An 18,650-nucleotide genomic window follows, 5' to 3' on the forward strand; every position below is an offset into this window, starting at 1 on the left:
CAATTTTTTTTCCCTGAACAAAAACAATCTCACTGTGCACATCTCATTAGTTGAAACCGCGCTATCAATTTCATTATCTACACGAGTATTTTCAAAGTCCGCGTATTTTGAATATTCCCTGTCTTCGTTATCACGTAGCTGTCTTGCATTAATCAACATTTTCCCTTCACAAATCCATATGTTTATATATAAATGCATATTCACACACGGGGCAGAATATAAGTACTAGCTAGAACAAGCTGTAGAAGTTGCATGCGAAATAAATGAAATGCCGCGGCAATTGGAATGTCAACGTCCTCGTTTGGGATAGCGTGAATGGAAAACCCGAAATGATTCAATTTTTTATTTAAATGAATCGATTAACTTGCTAACTATAGTCTTCCGATCCCATGGCAACTCAACTGCATGAAGTCGATCGTTTCTATAAATATAACCACCTCATTAATTGTTTGCACTGAAGAGGTAGCCTTGAGTTTGAGTTTGGTCCTAACCCTTCGAGACGAAGGCAATGGCAGGGAGAATACCCCAGAGATTTGGGGTTTCGATATCACTACTGTGCTTGATGATCCCATGCTTCTTCTTTGTTGGGTCAATGCTTAAGCCAAGCTTGGACACCCTCTCCTTTTGTAAGTCTCATTAATGCTAGTTTTTTTTTCCCATTGTTGTGATCCATATTGTTTGAGTTGTTTGTGTGCTTTCGATTAGCTAGTTTGCGGTTATCGTCGACGATGAGCCTGGAGATTCAGGTGGTCGAGGAGGAAAACCGCGGCACGGATGGATCGGGTGAGTATAATTGTAGGTTTTATTGTTTGATCGATGAACCAGAGTTTGAAATAGTCGTTAATTATTTAATTTCAAGTGGGATTCTCATTAGCAAGAGAATAATTAATTAATAATAATTGAGGTGAACCATTAATTCTACATATCAATTTTGTTGCTGACGATCGATCGATACACATTGCAGAAGTTGGAGGAATGGCCACTTCAGCCATGGGCGAAGAATCGCCCCCCAATAAACCTGCAAATGAGACGATCGATCCCTCTCCAATCGATCATCATGAGGAACCAATTTTCTCCTCAGAAACCAGTTTACTAGAAGAAATCCTCCAGGAACCAGCTGAAGAACAAGAAACCAGTACGGCTCGAGCAGCTGGTAAATCCCATCATATATATATCCCAACTCCTAGCTCGAATTCACGTCGACTGATTAATTAACGAATGCATTACATTAATTGGCTCTTGGATCACAGAGAGCAAGATATCCTGTGATGAATCCGAGCGCAGATCTGACACATGCGCCGTTCATGGCGATGTGAGAGTCGTCGGGCACTCCTCTTCTATCATCTTAGCCATTGATGGCGCAGCAGCTGTTCATGGAGAAGAAGAAGAAGGGATCAGTTGGAAGATTAGACCGTACAGCAGAAAATGGGAAACCACAGTGATGGGGAGAATCAGAGAACTGACCGTGAAGGAATCGACGAGGAAGCAGCCTCAGTGCTCTGTGAATCACACAGTCCCTGGCATCGTGTTCTCCACCGGTGGATTCCTGGGCAACTTCTTCCATGACTTCTCTGACGTCCTCATCCCCCTCTTCACCACCGCGCGCCGGCACCGCGGCCGAGTCCAGTTCCTCGTCACCGACTTCAACTACGGCTGGATCGCCAAGTACGAGACGATTCTGAGAAGGCTTTCGTATTATCCGATCATCGACCTGGATCGGGAGAGGACGGTGCGCTGCTTCCGCGACGTCCATGTGGGTCTCTTGAGCCACAGAGAGCTGGGGATTGACCCCTCCAAAGCCCCAAACGGCGACTCCATGGCGGACTTCAGGGAGTTCCTCCGGTCATGCTTTTCCCTCAGCAGAGAGCAGGCCGTCGTCGTCCGATCGGCCGGGAGGAAGAAGAAGCCGAGACTGCTGCTGATCAACCGGAGGGGCTCGCGGTCGATAACCAACCGCAGGGAGGTATCGTCGCTGGCGCGGAGCTTGGGCTTCAAGGTGCTGGTGGCCGGCCCCGAGGAGACCAAGAACGTGTCGAGGTTCGCGCGGACCGTGAACTCGTGCGACGTGCTGATGGGCGTCCACGGCGCGGGGCTGACCAACATGGTCTTCCTCCCGCGCGGCGCGACGCTGGTGCAGATCGTCCCGTGGGGCGGCCTCACGTCGGCGTGCAGGCACGACTTCGGCGACCCGGCGGCGGACATGGCGATAAGGTACCTGGAGTACGAGGTGAAGGAAGAGGAGAGCTCGCTGATAAGGCAGTACCCGAGACAGCACCCGGTGTTCACCGACCCTCTGTCGATCCACAAGCAAGGTTGGGATGCGATCTGGTCGGTCTTCCTCGACAAACAGACGGTGAAGGTGGACGTGAGAAGGCTCAGAGGGGTGCTTGAAGAAGCCCTGCAACTCCAGAGACCGCCGCCTCTCTAGAAAGGAAAGGAAAGGAAAGTAATTTTTTGCGATCGTATTCTTTGTTGATGAAGATGAATGTGAATAGAAAGGAAATAATTAAAAAATTCATCCGAATTTGTAAAAGATGTGATTCATCTGAAGAGGAATTAAACGATGAATTGATAGATGATCAAGAACACTAGTAAATCGACCCTTAATTGACTAGATGATGCCAAATGACTCACGAACTGGAGGTTGGAAATGTGAATGGAATAAAGAGGTGAAGACGAAGAGACTCTATTGTGCATGAGTTTAGTCCCACATTAGAAGTCTCTTGGTTTTATTGTTGGTTTAAATTATGACACATGCATTGTAAACATATGCATGGGTAGAGACTCTCTCACGCGTGAGTGCGCAAGGGTGAGTGCAAATCCAGGGTCCGAATTATACTGAACCAAGGTTGACTCGTGTGCGAGCACGACTTGCGGGCCCGGATTGTATTGAACCAAGGTTGACTCGTGTGCGAGCACGACTTGCGCATGTCGAATGCCGGACCGGTTGAGGTAAAATTTATCTCAGTATTAATGTCGACATTAATCTCATTAATAATGATTCTGTAATGTCTCGACATTAATGAAGACATTAAACCCATTAATGACGAAATTAAACTCAACATTAAATGATCATAATTTGATCATTTATTGCAGGCAAGATGAGAGCTCCTATATAAAGAGGCTGGATCTTAAGCAAAGCGAAGCAAAAGCAAGAGAATTTCTCCACCTTCGTTCCCCGATTCTTTTCTCTCAGTCGTGCATCCGCTAGGCTAAACTACTTGTGATAGCACTCAGGTGCATTCTCAGTTTGCCACGAACAACCAGTGCTTTGTTGCGTTCGTGGTTTTGTCGTTGTATCCTGGGAAACAGACGATCCGAGAAAACCTCGAAGCACAGCCGGAGGTGGGACGAATCTGTTTCAAGGAAACTGCGTCGATCGCAGGCCTCCGTCCGCTGCTCTGTTTGTCCGCTCGGTTGGACTCTTCATCTGCTGGGTCGACCACTCGCCCTTCTGATCTGCCCGACCGGTCTCCCGCTCTGTCTATCCTTCAGTCTGCTCGGACGCTTTGATTGCTCAGACTCTGAGGTCAGAAAACCAGCCCCTGCTGGCAGCCTGAGATTATCTGCTCAGGTCATCTTAACTGTGAGTTGAATTTAATTTGAGTATTTAGATTTAGCTAATTTCCTGTAAATCTCCGGCTACAGATTGTTTGGTTTCCAACAATCTTGAAACAGACTCGATTTTGTTGAGATGGCCACGGAACGAAATGTTGAGGTGCAACAGACTCAACACGTGCAGGCCCCCTCCGCCCCGATTGGAACTATGCCAATCAGTCATGGGGAAAAGTCAGAGAAGTTCAGTGGACTGAACTTCAAGAGGTGGCAGCAGAAGATGCTCTTCCACCTGACCACGCTCAATCTGGCTCGGTTCTTGACCGAGGACCCTCCCAAGCGCACTGAGGATGCTGATGCGCAAACCATCAGTACAGTGGAGGCATGGACTCATTCTGAGTTCCTTTGCCGAAACTATATCCTCAACTGCCTTGCCGACTCACTGTACGTTGTGTATAGCATGAAGAGAACGGCTAAGGAGCTGTGGGAGTCCCTAGACAAGAAATACAAGACGGAGGATGCAGGGGCAAAGAAGTTCATCGTGGGCCGATTCCTGTACTACAAGATGGTTGACTCCAAGATGGTGATCAACCAAGTCTAGGAGCTTCAGGTGATCTTGCACGAGATCCACTCAGAAGGGATGGTTCTAAGTGAAACCTTCCAGGTAGCTGCTATCATTGAGAAACTGCCTCCCGGCTGGAAGGACTTCAAGAACTACCTGAAGCACAAGCGGAAGGAGATGAATGTGGAGGAACTCATTGTTCGACTTCACATCGAAGAAGACAACAAGAGTTTAGAGAGGAAACTGTTCTCTCAGGCTACTGTGAAAGCCAACGTGGTCAAGCTCGGTCAAAGCTCGAAGTGAAAGAACCCCAAGTCTTCCAAGATGGGACCCAGAGGAGGCATCAGCAAAAAGAAGTTATCTGGGAAGTGCTTCAACTGTGACAAAGTGGGTCACAAATCTTCGGAGTGCAGAAAGCCGAAGAAGAAGCAAGAGGCCAACCTGAACGAGGGACCAGAAATGGACGACCTCTGCACTGTGGTCTATGAGTTGAACTTGATCGGTTCAAACCCGTGGCAATGGTGGATCGATACTGGAGCCACTAGACATGTGTGCTGCAACAAGGAGCTGCTCCACAACTTCGAGGAAGTCACTGGAGACAAATTGTTCATGGGGAACTCAGCAACCTCGGACATCATGGGCCAAGGAAAGGTGGTGCTGAAGATGACCTCGGGCAAGGACCTCACTCTGAACAATGTGCTGTATGTTCCGGAGATTCGGAAGAATCTAGTGTCCGGATCACTGTTAAGCAAGTATGACTTTCGCATTGTTTTTGAGTCGGACAGAGTTGTATTGTCCAAAAATGGAATGTTTGTAGGAAGAGGCTATGTATCTGATGGGCTGTTTAAGCTCAATGTAATGGTCATTAGGCCCAAGATAAATAAAAATGAAAGCTCTTCCACTTATATGCTTGAGTCTTCGTGTTTATGCATGGTAGACTAGGACATGTTAACTACGATGTGTTGCGTAGATTAATAAACATGCAAAGCATACCTACATTCCACCTTGACTCAAAACACAAGTGTGAGATTTGTGTTGAAGCAAAAATGACAAGGTCATCCTTTCAACATATTGAAAGAAATAATGAACCACTTGACCTAATCCACACTGATGTGTGCGACCTAAAAGGTATACCAACACGTGGTGGTAATAAATATTTCATCACTTTTGTAGATGATAACACAAAATATTGTTATGTGTATCTTCTCAAAAGTAATGATGAAGCTATAGAGAAATTTGCTCTCTATAAAAATGAGGTTGAAAACCAACTTAATAGGAAAATTAAGGTGGTTCGAAGTGACCGAGGCGGTGAATATGTGTCACCATTCGCTGAGTTGTGTGCTGAACATGGGATCAAACATGAAACAACAGCTCCATATACTCCTCAGCAAAATGGAGTTGCTGAGTGAAAGAATCGAACTCTTAAGGAGATGATGAATGCTCTTCTATTAAGCTTTGGATTGCCAGAGTCCATGTGGGGGGAAGCTGTGTTAACAACTAATTACCTTTTAAATAAGGTGCCCCGGAAGAAAATAGATAAGAGCCCTTATGAGTTGTGGAATGGAAGACAATCGTCCTACAAATATTTACGAATGTGGAGGTGTCTTGCCAAAGTGTTGGTACCTGATCTGAAAAGGATTAAGATATGACTAAAGACCGTTGATTGCATATTTATTGGATATGCACATAACAGCAGTGCTTATCGATTTTGTGTGTATGAGTCACACGTACCGGATATACACAAGAACTCGATAATCGAATCGAGAAATGCCTCTTTCTTCGAGCATGTGTTTTCGTATAATACCCGTGAGGATGCTAGCTCCTCAAAATGGGCAACCGAAACACAAGGCGAAGAAGAAGATGATGATGACGAGGAACCCATGGAGGTTGAGCCTAGACGGAGCAAAAGAGCTCGGGTAGAAAAATCCTATGGATAAGATTTTATCACTTTCATGTTGGAGAGTGAGCCAGAAGCTGTAGGCTCTTCTGATGGACCTCACTGGAAAGAGGCAATTGCATCTGAGATAGAATCTATCTTGCAAAATCACACTTGGAAACTTGTGGATCTTCCTCCGGGAAGTAAACCACTAGATTGCAAGTGGATCTTCAAGAAGAAAATGAAATCAGATGGCATAATCGATAAATACAAGGCCAGATTAGTAATTAAAGGACACCGACAACGAGAAGGCCTTGACTACTTCGATACATACTCTCCGGTATCGAGAATAACTTCCATTAGAGTATTGTTGGCTATTGCCGCTCTATGAAATCTCGAAGTACATCAAATGGATGTAAAGACAATCTTTCTAAACGGGGATTTAGAAGAGGAAATCTACATGGACCAACCTGAGGGGTTTTCTGTGCAGGATAGAAAAACAAGGTCTGTAGATTGGTGAAGTCATTATATGACTTGAAATAAGCACCAAAACAGTGGCATGATAAATTCGATAATGCCATGAAGGAATGTGGATTCAAGATCAATGAATGTGATAAATGTGTCTACATGAGAGCCACAGAGAGTGACTATGTCATCTTGTGCCTCTATGTAGATGACATACTTATCATTGGGAGCAATGATAAGATAATCAAATCCACTAAAGATATGTTGAACTCAAGATTTGACATGAAAGACATGGGCTTAGCTGATGTGATTCTAGGAATTAAAATTCTTAGAACGAAAGAAGGACTTGTTCTTAGTCAGTCCCATTACGTGGACAAGATTCTTAAGAAATTCACCAAGGGTGATACTGCATTGGCACGAACGCCGATAGTTACGAGTCAACATCTATCAAAAAATCGAGGTGAAAGTATCTCGCAGATAGAGTACTCTTGAGTGATTGGAAGTCTGATGTACTTGATGAGTTGTACTCGACCAGACTTGGCCTACGCAGTAAGCAAACTGAGTAGATACACGAGTAATCCTGGTGTTGAGCATTGGAAAGGGATAATAAGAGTACTGAGGTACTTGAGGTATACTCGTGAATATGGACTGCACTATACAAGATATCCTGCTGTGATCGAAGGATACAGCGATGCAAGTTGGATATCTGACATAAAAGACTCTAAGTTTACGAGTGGATATGTCTTCACTCTAGCAGGTGTAGCCATTTCCTAGAAATCTTCTAAGCAAACCGTAATAACCAGATCCACGATGGAATCTGAGTTTGTAGCTCTTGACAAGTGTGGTGAAGAGGCTGAATGACTACGGAAATTCTTAAAAGATATTCCTCTATGGCCGAAACCTGTGCCGACGATTTGCATACATTGCGATAGTCAATCAGCAATCGGTCGGGCACAGAGCCATCTGTATAATGGTAAGTCTAGACATATACGTCGTAGACATAATACCATTAGATAACTACTCTGAACTGGAATTATCACTGTTGACTATGTGAAGTCAAATGATAACCTAGCGGATCCGCTAACTAAAGGGTTAAATTGAGAGTTAGTTGCAAGCTCATCAAGAGGAATGGGCTTGATGCCGTTGTCAGCGATCAATGCAGAGGACATCCAACATATGCTGACTGGAGATCCCAAGAACTAGGTTCAAAGGGACAACTAATCTGCACTGACTAGATACACTGTGGGGGGGGGGGAGCCCAATGAAACAGTGACTAGACCAGGATAAGCCGATGGGCTTTTAATGATCAAAACGAGTAGATGGTAACTCTTGAGGGATCACCTATGTGAGAAAGAAGTGGGGCTGCTTCGAAGAGAATTGGAGGCACAATTTTTAGAGCTTCTCATAGAACCAGACGTATTCATGGCCAAGAACGAACACACTCATGCGAACTGAGTTGTATCAGGGAGAGTCTTGGGTGAGATTTATCACTGCTTACACAGACGACAGTATAGTTCAAGGACATCGTGTTTACTATCAGCCAGTAAGCAACCAGATCTTCACACGGGAAGGTTCAAAGGGTAAAACCTACCTATCCTATACTTGACTCAACTGTTGAATGTTATCACATATCCTGTTTTCCATTCATATGGGGGGTTGTTGGAAATGTGAATGGAATAAAGAGGTGGAGACGAAGAGACTCTATTGTGCATGGGTTTAGTCCCACATTAGAAGTCTCTTGGCTTTATTGTTGGTTTAAATTATGACACATGCATTGTAAACATATGCATGGGGAGAGCCTCTCTCACGCGTGAGTGCGCAGGGGTGGGTGCAAATCCAAGGCCCGGATTGTACTGAACCAAGGTTGACTCGTGCGCGAGCAAGTCTTGCGCATGTCGAATGCCGGACCGGTTGAGGTAAAATTTACCCAAAATAATGAACCAACATATTGCCATTTGAATCTTGCTCAAGGGTGTAATGGAAGCATTAATGTGAAATTAATACTGATTCTGTAACATCTCGACATTAATGATGACATTAAACTCATTAATGGTGATTTCGTAACGTCTCAGTATTAATGTCGACATTAATCTCATTAATAATGATTTTGTAACGTCTAGACATTAATGAAAACATTAAACCCATTAATGACGAAATTAAACTCAGCATTAAATGATCATAATTTGATCATTTATTGCAGACAAGATGAGAGCTCCTATATAAGGAGGCTGGATCTTGAGCAAAGCGACAGCGAAGCAAAAGCAAGAGAATTCCTCCACCGTCGTTCCCGATTCTTTTCTCTCAGTCGTGCATCCGCTCGGCTAAACTACTTGTGATAACACTCAGGTGCATTCTCAGTTCGTCACGAACAACCAGTGCTTGGTTGCGTTCGTGGTTTTGCCGTTGTATCTGTAACACCCACTAAGCTTTTAAGATAAACATATGAATATGAGATTTTGCCTTAGAAAAATAATAAGAAGTGAGTTGAAGCAAAAAGAAATAAAATGAAATAAAAAGAAGAGGAAGTCAAGGATTGAACCTTGAACCTCTTATATTATATTTCATAGAATTAATTAGTAGAAACCAATTGGGATAGAGAGAAGATGTTGATAGCAAAGGAGGGAAACTCATGATAAAGGTAAGGGTAAAGGCTAGCCAAAAGAAACAAGAAAGGAGCAAGAGAAAGGCAACTTGCCTTCCTCCCCTTCTCTCCCTCATCCTCTTTGCTTTTGCCGAAAATGTAAAGAGGAATTAAGGGGATTCATTCCCCCTTATTTCATCATGAATGGTGAGAATAAATTAGAAAATAAAATAAATGAAATAAAAATAGAAAATGGGTTAAGGGAGAAGGAAAGCAAAAATCAATTTTGCTACCTCTTCCCCCTTAACATAAAAGGGAGCAAGAAAAGAGAAGTTTATTTTTCTCTCATTTTCTCATTCTTCCTCTCCCTCACCGAAACCATCAGTCCCCTCTCCTCCATCTTCGGCCCCAAAGCCAAAGTTTTTCTCCTAAGAAAGCCTAAGATACAAGGAGGACTAAGCAAGTGAATCAAGGGAAAGGAACTAGAAGAAGGGGCTACTTCTTCCATCACCATACCTTAGATCCACAAGCGAAAAGGATGTAAGCTTCCCCTCACCTGTGGTACAAGGCTTTTTATGTGATTTTCGGATTTTATGAGGATTAGAAAATCTAGGAAAGAATTTAAGAAAAATTCGGCTAAAGAAAGGGTTTTCAAATCTAGGAAGGTTTAAACAAGTCCTTATTTCATGATATTTTTTCTATGCTATGTAGGAAGGATTTTCTTCATGTTTTTATACCTAAATGATGCTTGTTCAGAGTAGTATCTAACCCTAAAATTTTGGCCAAAAATATTTTAAAGAGGTTAGGAAAAATATTGTTTAACCAAACTAGTACAAAATTCCTTCCATGAACTACTAAGGGTCTTCTATTGGTTTTCCTGCTTGAAAGTTACTTGGAACCAAAAGAAAACCACCTATATGTTTCGGCCAAGAAAAGGACTTAGGGTTAGGAAGACCTTTAAATTTAAGTAACCATGTTTGTATGATAGAATATAGAGTTCTCTTGAAGAATTTCATGTTGAACATTGCTAGAAATTCATGAACTTTTATTGTAGATTTTCGGCCATGATAAGATGGATAGTTTAGAAAAGCTTAAAAAAAATTCTAATATGCTCAAGACCTCTGTGATATTATGATATGAAAGTTGTTTAATGCTCTCATGTTTAATTGGAGTATAGAAAATTAGTTACATGATATATGACATGTAAGATCACAAGGGTCCTAGCTTGTTTATGAACCAACTTTGTATATGATGTTCTTAGTAATTTTTGCCATGAAACTTACTTAGGTATTTCATGTTTTAAGCCACCTAAAACCTAGTTTAGAAATTGGTAAGTTTCGGCCATGAGGAAAAATAAAAGAAAAAGGGAAAGAAACCTAGGAAGCCTAAGACACAATTCACATGTATGTCTATTATGCTTGTCTTTATACATGCTATGAAACTTGTATGACTTCTTATGTTTTTAGGCTATTTGAAGCAAGTTTATACACTGATAAGTCTCGGCCAAGTAGGGTTTAAAAGACCTAGAGGCCTTAGAAATGAAACCAAATGTGTTAAAAATGCTTCTTATGGAAATATGATAATGTGTTGATTGTGTCACATGCTTGTATAATTTTTCCATGACCTAAATGGACCATTGTATGTTTCGGCCATGAAGGGATAGATGCCCTAGAAACCCTAGAAAAAAAATTAAATATGCTTATGTCACTTTACATGGAATATGATAAGTAGAAAGATAAAGTTCCCATGCTATATGTTGTTTAATGACCTAATTGAGGCTAGGGTAAGTTTCGGCCATACATATTGTATAATGACTTGTTATGAATTTATACATAATGTTAGTTCAAGTTCACATGCTTGTATGTTTGTTTTTAGCCCTAATGAACACTTGTTAAAAGTTTGACCATGACATATGTTAAGGGCTTGAAGGACTTAGGAACTAGTTCAATATGCTTACTATGTTACTTGGAAAAAAATGCTATAAATATGGTTTAAGGTTTCCATGCTTTCATGACATTTGGGACCTTGTTTATATACTGAAAGGGTTCGGCCACATGAAGTTTAGGGACTTGGAGAACTTAGAAACCAAGTTAATCATGCTTATAATGCTTCCTATGAAATTGATGTGATGATAATTTAGGTTCCACACGCTTGGAGGTTGTTTTCATCTAAAATGAGATCTAAGGGGTTCGGCCATGATAAGAACCCAAGGGATTAGGAAGCTTAGAACCCAAGTTAACTATGTTACCATGTTTCTTATGATAGTATAATCACATGATACACCCCTTATGCTTAAACATGTATGCTTGTGATTTATACTTTCCATGATATGATATGTGCTTAAATTATGCATGCTTTTATGATATGCTATGTGGATAGAAATATGCATGCTTTGATGATATGCTATGTGCTTAAAATATGCATGCTTACATGATATGTTATGTGGTGAAATTATGCATGCTTGATGATATGCTCTATGCTTAAGATATGCATGTTTTTACAACCTATGCCTAAGTAATGTATTCTTTTATATGATGTATGCCTAAGTGATGCATACCCTTATGACATGATGTATGCCTAAGTGATGCATACTTTTCTATGATGTATGCCTAAGCGATGCATACCTTTATGATATGATGTATGCCTAAGTGATGCATACTTTTATGACATGATGTATGCCTAAGTGATGCATACTTTTATGATATGATGTGTGCCTAAGTGATGCATGCTTTTATGATGTATGATATGTATAAGTATGACATGTACTTTACTTTATGTGGCTTGTACCAAAAGGGTGGGCTCCTTACGTGCCCCTAGGTCGAATTACGGGCCTAGTAAAGGGTGGGCTCCTTACGTGCCCCTAGGTCGAGCTACGAGCCTAGTTTCCTAGTAGGTTCAAGACTAGCTACCTTGGATCTACTTAGGATGCGCGCATTATGTATGTATGTGGTACATAGCCGGGATCCCCTTTAAGTTGATATTATGTTCAAGTATATATGTAAGAAGAAATGGTTTTAAAGATCATGGGACATACACATGTTTTTCGGATACATGTTTTCAAAATCATATTGCATATAATTTATGATCATGTTGTGATGATGCTATGATTTATGTTATGCCATGATTAGATATAACTATGTTATGTTTCATGCTATGCTTTAAGAACTTGATATGCTATGTTATCTTATGATGATACTATGATATGCCATGATTAGATATAACTATGTTATGTTTCATGCTATGCTTTAAGAACTTGATATGCTATGCTACCTTAAAATGATACTAGGATATGCCATGACTAGTTATGATGTTGTTATGCTGCATGATATGTTTAAAGAGTATGATATGTTATGCCATGACTAGTTGAGATTATGTTATGTTAAGATATTCTTTGATCATGTGATGATTTTCGGTTTTAGTGAGTAGGAAAGGAACTTACTGAGCCATGAGTGCTCATAGCTTACTTTCCTTGTACCACAGATAAAGGAAAAAGCTGGATGAGCTAAAGGAGCAGCAGGAGAGGCAAGGAGATGTGTGTGGCGGTGGCTAGGCAACCAAATAAGAACCTGCTTTAAGAACTTTTAAGAATTACACTTTGGTTTCATAAATTGTAGTACTATATGGTTGACTTGATGTTATGTTTTTATTTAACTTGTTATCATGTTATGGAAACCATATTAGTGTAGTTCGGTTTTTATCAAACCAAGAAAAATGATTTTAAGTCTTTCGCTGTAATATGTACGTAGAGTATCGTAGCCCCGTCCCTTAGGGTTAGCAGGGAGGGCGGGCGTTACAGGTTGGTATCAGAGCGAGGTTATTGCCAGCTCACTACACACACATCAAGCCTCCGACCTGCCGCTCCAAGTAAGAATGCTTATGTTTAATTTTCTTGACTATATGTTTATGTTTGATTTTTCTTGTTATATGACTTATGCTTTATTTTCTTTCTTGTTATGCTTTATTTTCTTTACTACATTGCTTATGCTTCATTTCCTTATGTCATATTGTTTGTCATTCTATTCCTTATTCTTCCTTATGTTGTTTATGCTTTAGTTTCATGTATTTGCTTGCTTATGTTTGATGTTTTATTCTATGCTTTTAGTTATAAATCAGATTAGGATTACATATTGGTAGGTTAGGAATAATACCAGAACAAATAGATAGAAACAAAACAGTAAGTTAGATTGGCTAAAAACGATAACCACTTACACTAGTCTATTTGTCCTTATTTAGATAAACATGGTTAGGACACGCAATGCCCGAACCGGAGGGACAGTGACTCCACCAGATCTGACACAGGTAGTCGCAGACCTCCAACATCAGATCGCTGAGCAACAATAGCTGATCACTACCTTAATGGGTCAGCAAGACAACCCAGTTACCCCACCGGCAAATCAGAATGCACCGCGCCAGTGCCCCCGGCAGACCCTACTCCGATGGTCCGACAAGAGGCCTATCTAATTCAGTGGCAAAGGCTTAAGCCCGAGAATTTCTGGGATGCGCAAGCCTGACTCAAAACCGTGGAGAACATAATGGAACTATTGGATTGGCTCGAACACGAGAAGGTCAAATGCGCGTCGTCCTCCGGAGATGCACGGATGTGGTGGGACAGAGTAAAGCGAAAAGACAAATAAACCAAATGCAGTGGATGATTTTGACAGAGTTTTTAGAGGAATTTTTCCATATGCAAGTGACCAACAAGCACTATGACGAGTTCACCGAGTTCCGGCAAGGTGATCCGAAGCCGTCAAGAGGTTCAACCGCCTAGCCCGTCTGTGTCAGAACTGGTCCGTACTGAAAAGAAAGGGTCCGGTTAATGTTAAAGATGCTCCGCCGAGATAGCTCGAACGTAGCCGGGGAGTTAATAGACCGCAGATCGAGAGGAGCTAGTCGCGGTGCCGATTACCGAGCACTATCGAAGCAATGAACAAGGGCAAGAACCAAGCACCGACCGGAGCACAAAAATACTGGAAAGGAAACTCAGGTGGAAAGAGGAAACAGTGGAATAACACAAAAGGTGGTCCGGCCAATAAGCAAACCAAGTACCCTCAGTGTGCCACATGTGGGAAGATGCATTCTGGAGTATGTTTTCTGAACACCAGGAAGTGCTACAACTGCAGAAAGGAAGGTCATTTGGCAAGAAATTGCCCTACTCAGTCTCAGGCACTACCTCTGCAGAACAGCCAGAATATGAGTACCCCTGCACAGCTTCACCAGATGCAAGCTGCCATAGAAGGGACTTTAATCATGCAAGGAAGATTGGAGGCCCCTCCCACTATGACCGATGCCAGAATCTACTCACTTACCTAGGAAGACGTGGCGAACGCCTCTACTGTTGTCACAGGTCAGCTACTGATTTACAATCAGTATGCTGTAGTATTATTTGATACCGGGGCAACACACTCGTTCGTCTCAACGCCTTTTATGAAGAAGCTAGATATACCACTCCGAACTCTAGAGGACACGTTCTTAACAACCTTACCATCCGGGGAGATTATGCCATCGGACCATATGCTGCAAGCAGTACTCATTCGGATCGCAAACAGAGAACTCTACTGCAATCTGATAGTACTTGATATGCAGGATTATGACATAATTTTGGGCATGGATTTCCTTAGCAAGTACGGCGCTTCAATCGAGTGCCGCAAAAGAAAAGTGATTTTCCGACCCGAAAATGAACCAGAGTTTGAATTTTACGGGGAATCAAAAGGAACGGAGAAGTTATTGTCATCTATTAAAGCACAAAGGATGTTAGATAAAGGATGTATGGGGTTTCTAGCGCACGTGGTTGATACCAATCAAGTCAAAGACCCGAAGTTAGAAGATGTCAGAGTAGTGTGCAACTATCCAAAAGTATTTCCTGATGAACTACCAGGGTTGGCCCCTGACAGAGAGATAGAATTCGGAATCGAATTGATTCCTGGTACTCAGCCGATCTCAAAAGCACCTTATCGTATGGCTCCGGCTGAATTAAAGGAGCTTCAGGAACAGTTATCCGAATTACTTGACAAGGGACTTATTCATCCTAGTCACTCTCCATGGGGAGCTCCAGTGCTATTCGTAAAGAAGAAGGATGAGTCTATGCGAATGTGTATAGACTACCGAGCACTGAATAATGTGACGATCAAGAATCGGTACCCACTCCCACGGATCGATGACCTGTTCGATCAACTGAAGGGTGCGACTGTTTTCTCAAAGATAGATCTACGATCCGGTTATCATCAAGTGAAGGTGAAACCAGATGATATATCAAAAACAACATTTCGAACCCGATATGGACACTATGAGTTCATAGTTATGCCTTTCGGAGTAACCAACGCTCCTGCAGTATTTATGGACCTGATGAATCGAGTATTTACGGCATATCTTGATAAATTTGTAATCGTCTTCATTGATGATATACTTATCTACTCAAGAACCCCAGAAGAACATGCTGAACACCTGAATACTGTACTACAGATCCTTCAAGAGAAACAACTATATGCAAAATTCTCCAAATGCGAGTTTTGGCTTGACTGGGTAATATTCCTAGGTCATGTCATCTCCAAAGATGGAGTTATGGTGGATCCAAGTAAAATCGAAGCTGTAAATAACTGGAACCGACCAAAGAATGCCACGAAGTCAGGAGTTTTCTCGGACTAGCAGGTTATTACAGGAAATTCGTAGAGAATTTCTCCAAAATCGCAGCCCCTATGACAACCCTCACCAAGAAAAATACAAAGTATGAATGGACAAAAGCTTGCGAGAAGAGTTTCGCGGAATTAAAAAGGAGACTGACCAGTGCTCCGATTCTTACTCTTCCGGAAACCAACAAAGGCTTCGATATGTACATCGATGCTTCCATCACAGGACTTGGAGCTGTACTCATGCAAGATGGCAAAGTCATTGCCTACGCTTCAAGACAACTTAAAGAACATGAGAAGAATTATCCCATTCACGACTTAGAACTAGCAGCCGTGGTCTTCGCTCTCAAAATATGGAGACATTATTTATATGGAGCTCAGTGTAAGATTTATACCGACCATCAGAGTCTGAAATATTTCTTCACGCAAAAAGACCTGAATATGAGGCAACGCCGATGACTCGAATTAGTCAAAGATTATGACTGCGAGATTCTTTATCACCCAGGAAAGGCGAACAAAGTGGCCGATGCACTCAGCCGAAAGTTCAGTGCCACCTGATGCAACTATTTTAAAATTCGAGGATGAACTTTTTATGAGGTACGGGGTACTGTAACACCCACTAAGCTTTTAAGATAAACATATGAATATGGGATTTTGCCTTAGAAAAATAATAAGAAGTGAGTTGAAGCAAAAAGAAATAAAATGAAATAAAAAGAAGAGGAAGTCAAGGATTGAACCTTGAACCTCTTATATTATATTTCATAGAATTAATTAGTAGAAACCAATTGGGATAGAGAGAAGATGTTGATAGCAAAGGAGGGAAACTCATGATAAAGGTAAGGGTAAAAGCTAGCCAAAAGAAAACAAGAAAGGAGCAAGAGAAAGGCAACTTGCCTTCCTCCCCTTCTCTCCCTCTTCCTCTTTGCTTTTCCCGAAAATGTAAAGAGGAATTAAGGGGATTCATTCCCCCTTATTTCATCATGAATGGTGAGAATAAATTAGAAAATAAAATAAATGAAAGAAAAATAGAAAATGGGTTAAGGGAGAAGGAAAGCAAAAATCAATTTTGCTACCTCTTCCCCCTTAACATAAAAGGGAGCAAGAAAAGAGAAGTTTATTTTTCTCTCATTTTCTCATTCTTCCTCTCCCTCACCGAAACCATCAGTCCCCTCTCCTCCATCTTTGGCCCCAAAGACAAGGTTTTTCTCCTAAGAAAGCCTAAGATACAAGGAGGACTAAGCAAGGGAATCAAGGGAAAGGAACTAGAAGAAGGGGCTACTTCTTCCATCACCATACCTTAGATCCACAAGCGAAAAGGATGTAAGCTTCCCCTCACCTGTGGTACAAGGCTTTTTATGTGATTTTCGGATTTTATGAGGATTAGAAAACCTAGGAAAGAATTTAAGAAAAATTCGGCTAAAGAAAGGGTTTTCAAATCTAGGAAGGTTTAAACAAGTCCTTATTTCATGATATTTTTTATATGCTATGTAGGAAGGATTTTCTTCATGTTTTTATACCTAAATGATGCTTGGTCAGAGTAGTATCTAACCCTAAAATTTCGGCCAAAAATATTTTAAAGAGGTTAGGAAAAATATTGTTTAACCAAACTAGTACAAAATTCCTTCCATGAACTACTAAGGGTCTTCTATTGGTTTTCCTGCTTGAAAGTTACTTGGAACCAAAAGAAAACCACCTATATGTTTCGGCCAAGAAAAGGACTTAGGGTTAGGAAGACCTTTAAATTTAAGTAACCATGTTTGTATGATAGAATATAGAGTTCTCTTGAAGAATTTCATGTTGAACATTGCTAGAAATTCATGAACTTTTATTGTAGATTTTCGGCCATGATAAGATGGATAGTTTAGAAAAGCTTAAACAAAATTCTAATATGCTCAAGACCTCTGTGATATTATGATATGAAAGTTGTTTAATGCTCTCATGTTTAATTGGAGTATAGAAAATTAGTTACATGATATATGACATGTAAGATCACAAGGGTCCTAGCTTGTTTATGAACCAACTTTGTATATGATGTTCTTAGTAATTTTTGCCATGAAACTTACTTAGGTCTTTCATGTTTTAAGCCACCTAAAACCTAGTTTAGAAATTGGTAAGTTTCGGCCATGAGGAAAAATAAAAGAAAAAGGGAAAGAAACCTAGGAAGCCTAAGACACAATTCACATGTATGTCTATTATGCTTGTCTTTATACATGCTATGAAACTTGTATGAATTCTTATGTTTTTAGGCTATTTGAATCAAGTTTATACACTGATAAGTCTCGGCCAAGTAGGGTTTAAAAGACCTAGAGGCCTTAGAAATGAAACCAAATGTGTTAAAAATGCTTCTTATGGAAATATGATAATGTGTTGATTGTGTCACATGCTTGTATAATTTTTCCATGACCTAAATAGACCATTGTATGTTTCGGCCATGAAGGGATAGATTCCCTAGAAACCCTAGAACAAAAATTAAATATGCTTATGTCACTTTACATGGAATATGATAAGTAGAAAGACAAAGTTCCCATGCTATATGTTGTTTAATGACCTAATTGAGGCTGGGGTAAGTTTCGGCCATACATATTGTATAATGTCTTGTTATGAATTTATACATAATGTTAGTTCAAGTTCACATGCTTGTATGTTTGTTTTTAGCCCTAATGAACACTTGTTAAAAGTTTGACCATGACATATGTTAAGGGCTTGAAGGACTTAGGAACTAGTTCAATATGCTTACTATGTTACTTGGAAAAAAATGCTATAAATATGGTTTAAGGTTTCCATGCTTTCATGACATTTGGGACCTTGTTTATATACTGATAGGGTTCGGCCACATGAAGTTTAGGGACTTGGAGAACTTAGAAACCAAGTTAATCATGCTTATAATGCTTCATATGAAATTGATGTGATGATAATTTAGGTTCCACACGCTTGGAGGTTGTTTTCATCTAAAATGAGATCTAAGGGGTTCGGCCATGATAAGAACCC

The 18,650-nt window shown here is 41.0% G+C and overlaps 1 protein-coding gene across 1 annotated transcript; it reads left to right on the forward strand.

Annotated features, from left to right (window-relative positions):
* Nucleotides 1–399: 399 nt before the first annotated feature.
* Nucleotides 400–2,576, forward strand: LOC122006506 (beta-1,2-xylosyltransferase XYXT1-like). Its single transcript, XM_042562033.1, has 4 exons — nt 400–626; nt 706–783; nt 965–1,153; nt 1,251–2,576. Exons 1-4 carry the CDS (start codon nt 509–511, stop codon nt 2,426–2,428), a joined length of 1,563 nt encoding a protein of 520 aa, XP_042417967.1. The 5' UTR covers nt 400–508; the 3' UTR covers nt 2,429–2,576.
* The last annotated feature ends 16,074 nt before the right edge of the window (nt 2,577–18,650 follow it).

This window comes from Zingiber officinale, chromosome 7B, assembly GCF_018446385.1.
Source record: "Zingiber officinale cultivar Zhangliang chromosome 7B, Zo_v1.1, whole genome shotgun sequence".
Taxonomy (NCBI): domain Eukaryota; kingdom Viridiplantae; phylum Streptophyta; class Magnoliopsida; order Zingiberales; family Zingiberaceae; genus Zingiber; species Zingiber officinale.

Coding starts and splice junctions, on each gene's coding strand:
- LOC122006506 (XM_042562033.1), top strand. CDS start 509: ATGGCAGGGAGAATACCCCAGAGATTTGGGGTTTCGATATCACTACTG. Junction 627..705: donor CTTGGACACCCTCTCCTTTT/GTAAGTCTCATT, acceptor GCTTTCGATTAG/CTAGTTTGCGGTTATCGTCG. Junction 784..964: donor CCGCGGCACGGATGGATCGG/GTGAGTATAATT, acceptor TACACATTGCAG/AAGTTGGAGGAATGGCCACT.